General features: G+C 29.3%; 1 protein-coding gene across 11 annotated transcripts in view; it reads left to right on the forward strand.

Annotated features, from left to right (window-relative positions):
• Nucleotides 1–8,650, forward strand: part of LOC134279319 (tyrosine-protein phosphatase non-receptor type 12-like) — a 36,757-nt gene extending 28,107 nt beyond the window's left edge. For 2 of the 11 annotated variants that reach the window (XM_062761677.1, XM_062761681.1), the window contains 7 exons: nucleotides 815–859; nucleotides 1,592–1,606; nucleotides 3,908–3,951; nucleotides 4,205–4,229; nucleotides 5,226–5,269; nucleotides 6,791–6,820; nucleotides 7,390–8,650. In XM_062761677.1, the coding sequence (XP_062617661.1) occupies nucleotides 815–859; nucleotides 1,592–1,606; nucleotides 3,908–3,951; nucleotides 4,205–4,229; nucleotides 5,226–5,269; nucleotides 6,791–6,820; nucleotides 7,390–7,458 (272 nt within the window). In that variant the 3' untranslated portion in view covers nucleotides 7,459–8,650. Of the gene's footprint in view, nucleotides 1–98; nucleotides 421–814; nucleotides 860–1,591; nucleotides 1,607–3,907; nucleotides 3,952–4,204; nucleotides 4,230–5,225; nucleotides 5,270–6,790; nucleotides 6,821–7,389 lie in introns of those variants that run through there. The other 9 variants (XM_062761678.1, XM_062761684.1, XM_062761683.1 and 6 more) reach the window with 6 other exon arrangements.
• Nucleotides 8,651–10,142: the final 1,492 nt, after the last annotated feature.

Below are 10,142 nucleotides of genomic sequence, written 5' to 3' on the forward strand. Positions count from 1 at the left end.
ACTAAAAAGTACACACTGATGGGCTATAACATGATTGCAGTATTAAAACTCATTGTTAATTTTTACGCAGTACTTACAATAAATAAATAATACTCTAGGTCTTAGCCGGAGAAAAACGAGTAAGTTTTGACCTGGAATGACCTTGAACGTCTTCCTGAAAGCATGCTTAATTTGGTGATACAAATGAAGTTGCTTGCCCAAGTCAGTTTTTTTTATACAACCTAGAACTGCTAGTTTAAGCACTTAGCTACAGACATGAAGACACAATTGTTGTTGAATTCAACAGTGTGCTAACAGCTTGTTCAAAATCTTTGTTACGTTTTGCATTGTCAGACCCAGAGATTAACACACTCTTACAAAAATCTTCAAGATTTCTTGTGAATTTGCCAGTTTAAGACCCATCTGACATTTATCATGTTTATTTGAATTATATTAATTTCTTCTTAATAAATAATTTAGCATTTATTACATTGTTTTTCAAGATTCATCAAGTGTAGAATTTATCATCAAAATCAAGCTTATAATCTTGATACTGAAAAATGACTAAATTTAAGATTAAAAGTATTAAGAGAACAAATGTAGTGGTTTTCCACAAACGTAATGAGATCCTTGTTTTTATTTTAAGCTTTTTCATTATTAAAACTTTATTGTTTGTTATCCACACATAATGGCATATGAAAAAAGATAAGGATTATAAGGAATTGATGTCTGAAATATTGAGCATAAATTAACATTACATGTGGTGAATTGATATCTGAAATATTCAATATAAATTAACATTACATGTGGTGAACTAAACAATCTTTTTTATCAGACTATGTTGAAATAGACATGGATTATACCGCCCCTACCAAAAGAGGTACCAGTTTATTCAGTACAGCTTCAAAATTCGCCATACAAAAATGAAGTTTAGCCTTATGTAGCTTGCAATGCATTTATGCTAAACTGTCCATTTGCTGGAGTTAAACCAATACCGCTTTAGTATAATTTATATGTATATCACATTTAGTTTTGTAGATCTTAGATGTAAAATACAAATATATCTCTGAAGGGCAGTAAAATGCTTTCTTTAGGAATTAAAAAAATTAAAAATATTCAATTTTTCTGTCTCTTAAAAAAGTAAAACGTTATTTTCTTTTCCATTTCCATAAAGTTTGTAGTAAATGTGTTAATGTAGCAATACATTTACATACACATCACATCAACAGTAATCACCACACAGGTAGCTTACCATCACTCTCTCTGTTGACGAGAATTCAAATTCCTTTATCTCTTCTTTATGTATATATATATATACATGTATAGTTTTTTTGTTGATTAAATGGCTTAGCTTGAATTTAAATAATATTTCTTATACTAACTGTTTGTCTGTACCTGTGGCTTACGTTTAGATAGGATTTTAATTTGATTTTCTTTAAACACTCTCTTGAAATAAAATAACAGTTGTTGAACAGTGTGAACTAATTAACAATAATTTTAACCAAATTTTAGAAAAAAATCTCTAATCAAAAGAAATATTAATCAGTTGGACAAATACTCCGTACCGATTTTGATTTATGTTCTTTCAATTTTGATGAAATATTTATTTCAGCTGGACTTTTTAAAGGTTTGCCCGTGATTTCCAAAAATGTTTTAGTAAAAGTGTAAATGTAGCAATAAATTTACATACACGTCACATTTCACATTTACATCACAATTATCACTTACCGTCACTGTCTCTCTGATGACAAGAATTCAAATTTCATTATCTCTTCTCCTATGTACATGTATAAATGCCTGATTGCACTTCTCCTTTTTCTGAACACATGCAAAACGCCTTAATTTTTTTGTTTATTAAATTTGCTTAGTTTAAATGCAAATAATATTTTCTAAATTTATTACTAATTGCTTTACATTTATATTACCTGCGGCTTAAATTTGGGAAAATTTTAATGTGATTTGCTTTAACTTGGCACACTCTCTTAAGAAATGAAATAACGATTTTTGATTTCAATGAACAGTGTGAACTAAAAAAGAATTTTTAAACAATGTTTTTGTTTGATTTCAATATAACTTGGGAAGATTAAGATACACAAAAAGCGGTTTTTTTTTAAATGCTGTTGCCATGGTTACTAAAAATAGAATTTTCTGTAAAATTCCTTTAAAAGAAATATTAATAACTTGGCACACAATAATACTAAGATACCAATTTTGATCGGTTTTTTACCATTCAATTTTGCTATAAAATACTTTAGAATTTTCTGGATTTTTGAACTCCTTCTACAGTTTTTGTCTGTGATTTGGCACACAAGTAGACTACACAGATACTTAAAATATATGGTTTTTGATTCTCTGAAGTGTACTAAATTTTTACTTGATAAATGTCCTTTAAACAACATCTGCATGATATGACATTATTTGTTTACTGTTTTCACATTAAACTCGCACTGGTAAAACTACATTACATTTTTACATCTCTCTGAATATGTTTATAATGAAAGATGAGCAACTGAATTTGAACATAGGTTCACATTCAAATCCTTACTGTTTATATATATAGATATTTGAATTGTTTAGCACGTATAAGATTTGATATACTTTATAAATGTGTTTGAAGCATATGATGAACATATGTCTGAATCCTGAAATTTGGATTTACTAGTAATGAACAATATTTATTTATACATTTCTTTTGCTTGGAAACAAATTTGCAAGAAGGATATGGAGATAACGAACAGTATTCAAGATCCAAAGTCCATAAAACAATACAAAATAGGAGTACAACAAACACGAACCTCCAAAACATCGGAGGTGAGATCAGGTGCCATGGAGGAGTGAGCATCCCCTGCCGACCGGTCACATCTGCCGTTTGCTCCTTGTCATGATTAGGAAATAACGGAGATGTCCATCGACAATTCATTGTGTAAATAATGGCTTATAAATTAGTATGAAAAACGTTATTCAGCATCTGACTTTACAGGCATACCAATAAAAGCCCTTACTGGTATATTTACACATTGAACAAATTAGCTTGTTTTCAATAGTAAATTGTGTATAATTCCCTTGGTATTACATGTACATGTATTACAAGATTTAACCTTTTCTCAATCAATTTGCACGGTCTCTTTTCACTGTTTCTACATATGATTAAAAAAAATAGATACATGTATCCTCTTTCATATACTTCTATTGTATTCTTATTCATAAAATTTAAACTCTTTTTTGGACTTTTTGACCTTTGTTTTAGGGATGGGGGTCTTTTCCATGCTTTAGGCTGTAATAAGTGTTTTTGCATGTTTTACATGCAATGAATTATACTTTCTACAACCAATAATATTTCCTTTTGTTTACTTATCTATTTAATATTTGACTCTTATCTAGAACAAACCTCCAAAATTATTTATTCAAAATCCTTAACATTGGAAGGGGGTGTTATGAAGATAATCTTGTGATACTTATAGTTATATTTTGATAATTTAATTGTGCCCTGTTGTAAAATAATGAGTTTTTCTCAGGGTAACAACAAATCTCTCTCTCCTACAAATATAAGTATACCAACGAGTTACTCAGCATTATCCACAAATAATTTGATTTTAGTTGTAACACGTCATATGATTGGTTAAACGGTTTTATCCATTTTGTATAACATAACTTGCATACGTCACAATGAGTTACGTAAAAAACGTATTACTCCGCTTGACGTTAACTTTTAAAATTTGCTGTATTTGAAGCCTTTTTCTGAAGGAAAAAATGGAAAAATTGTCTCATTGTCTATATTGAATGAAGCTTATTTCAACTTATGTTATACGATATAACATAACTTGGGGCAGTTTACGCTTTTTCATAAACCGCTTCGCGGTGATATATCAACAAAAGTTTACTTCCTTAAATATTTATCAAGACTACTTCAACTTCTTTTTCTTGCCAGGTAACAACAAATTGTCCAACTTGAAGCACAATATCAAAGACAAGGTAATAAACTATGTTCAAACTATGTATTGATAAAATAGAAAAGAGTACAATAATGTCAAGATTTATCAATATTTTGTTGAACTCTCATCAAGATTTCTTGATGACATATAAACTGAACAGCGTTTTTTGGCAATGTTTAATTTTTTTATCATTATAATTATATACATGTATATATTTTTTCAATTGTGCAATATTTGTCTTTCCACTAAGCTTAGTTATTTATATTAAATATGGATTTCTTTGTATATTACAGTTAAACATCGGGAGCAACAATGAGGGTTAGTGGATACATACAAATCTTTACTGAAAGCAGTATTTCAGTTTATAAAGAATATAATACACGTTTTAAACCTTTTTTGTAGTATTAGAAGCATATGATATGAATAACAGAAAATAACAATAATATATAGTCCTTTGATATTCTGCTAATTGTTTTTTGGTAGAACATTTTCAAAAAAATTTATCAAACTGACAAAGAAAAGATACTAATCAAAAAACTGAAAAAAGTAAAAATTAACCCAAGAAAACAAAACAGACAAATGTAATCTTATAAGTTAGGAAAATGGTTTCAAACAGCCAAAGAAATGGTAAATGAACAGCTATAAACAAAGGTATTTAAATGGCTAATGAAAAGACTGAAGCAGACATAAAAGGCAATCTAACAATAAATTGCTCATTTCAGTTTTCGTCTTTTATAAATCAAAATTGTGTGCATGTAAGTTATTTTATAATGAAAAAATATTAATGTTTTTAATGTCATTTGCATGAAATGGTTCAAAGAATCCAAAAATGATAACCATAAAACATAATTGATCTTTAACTCATAACACTAAAATGATCTAAAAGGATGTCCAGATCTTATGATCTTTTTTAACATTTTTTTTTGTATTTGGTGTTTTTACTGTTTTTTAATTAAAAATACTTCAGAATGATATGAATATTAAGGCTGTGCATAAAATGCTATTCTGATCACGTGAGTCCTGAATTTTGACATGTATGTGAAATGCAGGTCTAACAACCCATAGCACATGGTGTAAGTAACTACATAAAGAATTAATCGTCCTGTTTCTTTTTTATCTGTTTACACATAAAGGTATATCTACTCTTTGAAATATGGAAAGGAATGTTATATGATGTAATTACTGTATTCTTCTTTCATGTATAATATAAATAGCGGATGAAAATTCTTGGTACCATGATCAACAGTATTTATTTGAAGAAAAAAAAACTTGTTTCAACGTCTTTTTGATAGCTCTGTAAAATTTTCTAATTAGAACTGCATGTTATACCTACAAACGTGGTGAAGAATAGGATCCGTGTAAGTTAGACGCTTGAATGCCATTACTTACCGTTGTGTGGTTTCTCTGCTTCTTACTAGCGTAACCATGGTAACACTGTAAAGAAAATGATAGTGTAGGGGAGAACACAGAGAGATGCTAGAAGTTCTAGTCAATGCTTCACTATCTGAATCAGAAAAAAACAATCTGATTCGTGTTTGGTATCAGAATAAGATCTTCAGGCCCGTAGTACGTTTTCCAAGAACAGTCTTTTAATGCAATACTAGTTATTTATTGCTATGGTAGAGCAGTAGCAAAATTAGGGAAAAAAGTACAATGGTAGAGCAGTAGCAAAATTAGAAAAAAAACTACAATGTATTTAGTTGGAGCCCAAACAACCACCTGACATCTACCCTGGAAATGAGTTTTGTTAGGTTTTTGGGCAACACAAATGCATTTACTTTGAGAAAAACGTTGCTACGGGTCTGTTGTCTTTCTGAAATTTTGAAAATTATATTTTATATAAAGTATCAGATAACTATTAAAGCAAAGTTTACGAAACTTTTCATCTGTTTTTATTTTAAAGTCTTTTACTGCATGATTTTGGTGTTTAACACTTTGTGAATTTCTCTTCAAAATCATGGCCAAGAGTTTTAATCTGCTATTCTTTTATTTTGAATTTAAAAACTATCTAAAAATTATTTACTGTTTCTCAGAACAAATGATAGCTATTTGAATAGAAATTCCAGTCGTACTATAGACAGATTAAGATTCTTTGGCTAGCACATATAAAGATTAACACTCATTTCATGTCATGTCATCACGTGCAATCACACCGTCTACTCTCTGAGTGCGATTTCCTTTATATGGATGTTGTGTTTAGAATGTTTTTGTCTTTAGTTTTTTGTTTTTGTTTTTTTGTTGTTGTTGTTGGTGTGTTATTCATGCAAACCTGTCACGTAGTCACTTGAGACCATGGGTTAAGTATTTTGAAACCTTAAAAGATACACTCAAAGTTTTAGTTTACCGCTATCCTAAATATGTACCTTATTATCAACGTTCATATCGCCTCATTATGACGTCATTTTAGAGCAAATATCTGTGAGTATTCACAAAAACGGCATAAAAAATAATTCCATTTTTTGCTTAAAAGAAAACCAGGAAATAAATATTGATATATTTTTTAAAATGTATTTTAAAAAATGAATTTATTATTGTTAAAGGTTACTTGTCGATCTGTATGTAAACGTGCTTTATAAACCGTATACATTGCAAGATTTTGTTTTATCTTGTCTTTTAAAATGTAAACTACAAATATTTTACGTTCTTAAAGATAAGATAAAACGTAATCATAGTTAACTGTACTGTACTACAACTTCCAAGTGTAATAATAGTTGAGTACAATCAATACTTAGATTAAATACTATGATAATTTGAATTTATTGTTATGTATTTTACTTAGAATAAATGATATAAAAGAAGTTAATTGTAGTATAGTAGTCAACAACACCAAAAAATGACAATTTATATCTGATTCATTTATCATTATTTTTATTTTTTAGACCTGGGGACAGACACCAGTCATATCCCAGGTAAAGATTTTTTTTTTTTTTTTTTTGGATAGATTGATTAATTGATTATTCTGTTTAACGCCCCTCTTGAGGATTTTTACACATATGGAGACCTCACCACTTGCCAATGGAGAGCTACAAATTTTGTCCTATGCTTGGCACCCAGAGCCATTGAGCAGGGAGGGATTTTTTTCATGCCAGTAAAAGATTTAAAATTCACCTAAATTAAGGTTTATAACATCTCACCAGTAAAAAATCGTATTGACCTATATTGCTTTTGAAAGAAAAGAGTTTAAAATCATTTCATCTCACCATTGAAAAAATTTACCCCAAGCAAGAACAATAACATCTCTAGAAAAATAGTTAAAATTTACTGAGTATCTAAATTAAGGTTAATAACATCTCACCAGTTAATAAAAATCATTGCAAGCAAGAATTTTTAACATCTCATTCAATATGAAATACCATCCCTTGAAAACAGATTTGGTTTCAGTGTATGTTAAAAACAAAGTTGAGAATTCCATACTTTTGTTGCTATTACATTGAACAAGACGTTTAGGTTAATATTTTCTTAAATATATTTTTTTCAGGATTTAACAAAAGACTCGACAAAAAGCCTGGTGGACCAAAAGAAAAACCTATTTGGAAAAAAATCCTGAAATGATCCAACATTGTCTTTCATACATTCGTAACATATCCTAAGATAACCATTATTTTTGTATTTTTATACTATTTTTTTCTGAAAATGACTTTGTATTGTTATAAACTGTTGCTTGCAAATTGTGGAAGTTGCATTGTGTAAAGATATTAATTAACCATGACAGTTAAGAATATTTACACAAAGGCACGCTTTCTCTGAATTTTAAACAAGTGGAAAATATATGTTCTAGTAAAAAGGTTCATTGAACACTATGGGCCTCAATCAAAGGGTACTTTAAAAAAACCTCTAGTTTGAAAAATGCTCATTTCATGAAACCTTGCTCCATTTTTCTTATTACAGAAGATTCACAAAAATGAAAAGTAATAAATGGAATACAAATAATCATGAAATATTGTTATAATCTTTTTTGGATTAAGTGTTTTTGGACTTTGTATTTATTAGCTTTATCTACTTAGACAAAGAGCTCCTATTGCTGAAAACCATTATTAGATCCTTATACTTTGTTTGCCATAGAAATAAATATAAAGATAGGTAAATACATATTTAAATTGACCTGGAAACATTTAAATTTTTAAACTGATTACTTATAGTTGATGCAAGTCATTAAATGGATCATTATTCATAAAGTTTAAAAACATTTTTCCATAACCAAACTTCAAGTTGATGAGAGATATGGAACTGATTTTACAAATAAAACACAGACTTTGGACTCAGACTGTACCAAAAGGAAGAGTTAGACAGTCTGATTATTCAGGAAGTGTATATAATTCATTTACTCTGTTACCACATACACATGCCAATAAGTTTGTCATCAAATATATATGCCAGTACATTTATGGTGGAACCTGATTTATAATCAAAGTAGTGTTGCTTATAATAGTGAAACATTATCTAAATATTTATAAAGATTGACTACAGACAATGTTATCATTCTGAAATTTTATAACTGAATGAAAATTTTAATGCATATTTTTAAGTCATATTTAAAAGAAAACGTGTCATCAAGGGGAAATAATCCAGTTACGAGGGAAATTATTCTAGATTTATAAGCTTTAAAGAAGTATATGTGCTTACAGCGTGTACAAATGCAATGTATTTATTTTGAACTAGTTTTGTAAATTGTACAAAAAATCTTGTTACAATTTACATGTTTTATATACATCTGTTTCTTAAATAAATATTACACTTGAGCTTTTCTTGTATAATTTTTCCTAGTATCCTATAATTTTAAAGAAATAAATGACATCAGAAATCATAATCTGATTTAGTATAATGTATTTGAAAAGATATAACATTGCAGTGTAAATGGTTAATGAAGGTTACTCTGCGAGTAATTGAAAACATTTTGTAATGCTTTAAAATTAAAAAAAGAGGGGAGGATTTAGTGTTTAGAATTGAAGTAAGAGTATCAAATGAAATGTATGGAGATTACGAATAGTATTTAAGGATCAAAAGTCCATTCAAGTAATACAAAGCAGGAGCAGAGTAAACACGGGTCTCTAAAACATTAAAGATGGGATCATGTACCATGAGCATTCCCTGCCGACCGTTCACACCCGGTGTGTGCTCATTGTCGTGATCGGGAAGCAACGGCAGAATCCGTCGACAATGATAGCTTAATAATTAGTACCAAAAACGAAATTAAAAATAGTATTTTATGACTCGTATCGACCATTACATTAGAACATAACGAAATGAGGACTTAATATCTTTGTTTCATCTTTGTCAATCACTTACCTTGTTTTAGATATTGTTCACACGTAGAGCATGCTATTGCATACCGAATCGACTGGGAGAATAAACCCTGTATACAGATAATAAAGGTATATATATTGCTGCAGAAGTAAGAGAAGTTGACGATTGAAGAGTTCAAGTCACAATGGTTATCCTTCAGCTTAAGTTTAATGTTAGATTAAAATTAACGTCTATTTCCAGTTAAATATCCAAATATGAAACAGGTTTGTCAGACTTTAAGATATATTAATTTTATATGAAAATGACGAACAGTATTCAATATGTTTCATGCTTAAAATCAATACGTGTAGTAATTAACTTTTAAATCATAATCAATGAATTTCAAACCCCTGATTTCAGTTGTTTGGTTAAATTCACATATTTTGTTTGTTTTCTTGAATAAAAAAGTTATTTTCCAAAAAAAAAAAAAATTCTTAGTAAGTTGTAAAACTAAGAATCTTATGACAACAGTGATGAATTAGCCAAAAGTCTTACTTAGTTTTAAAATTGGTTATGGACAGAACGAGCTTTTGAATTTTTTAAAAACATCAACGCCATAAAATGATGTACATTTAGAGTAAGATATACCTTAACATTCTACGTACATTGTAAATAGGGAAAAGTGATGGTGGAAAATCTAGTCAATCCATTTCTTATTTAGCCTAAGCTATTAAACCCTCAATCAGAAAATATAATTTTTTTGAGTTCACTAAGAAGTATAATGAAATATGTGGAGAAAGCAAACATAATTCGAGCTAAAAAGTCATTAAACAATCCAAAATAGGAGCAGAGCAAACACGGGCCTCTAGGACATCAGAGGTGGGATCAAGTGCCATGGAGGAGTGAGCATCCCTTGTCAACCGGTCACACCCGCTGTCTGCTTGGGAAATCCCAGGAAAATTCGTGGACAAATCTTTGAAAATTGGCCTAACAATCAGTATGAAAAGT

The sequence above is a fragment of the Saccostrea cucullata genome, unplaced genomic scaffold, assembly GCF_032062105.1.
Source record: "Saccostrea cucullata isolate Sc308-1 unplaced genomic scaffold, CSIRO_AGI_Scuc_v1 ctg439, whole genome shotgun sequence".
NCBI classification, from domain to species: Eukaryota; Metazoa; Mollusca; class Bivalvia; order Ostreida; family Ostreidae; genus Saccostrea; species Saccostrea cuccullata.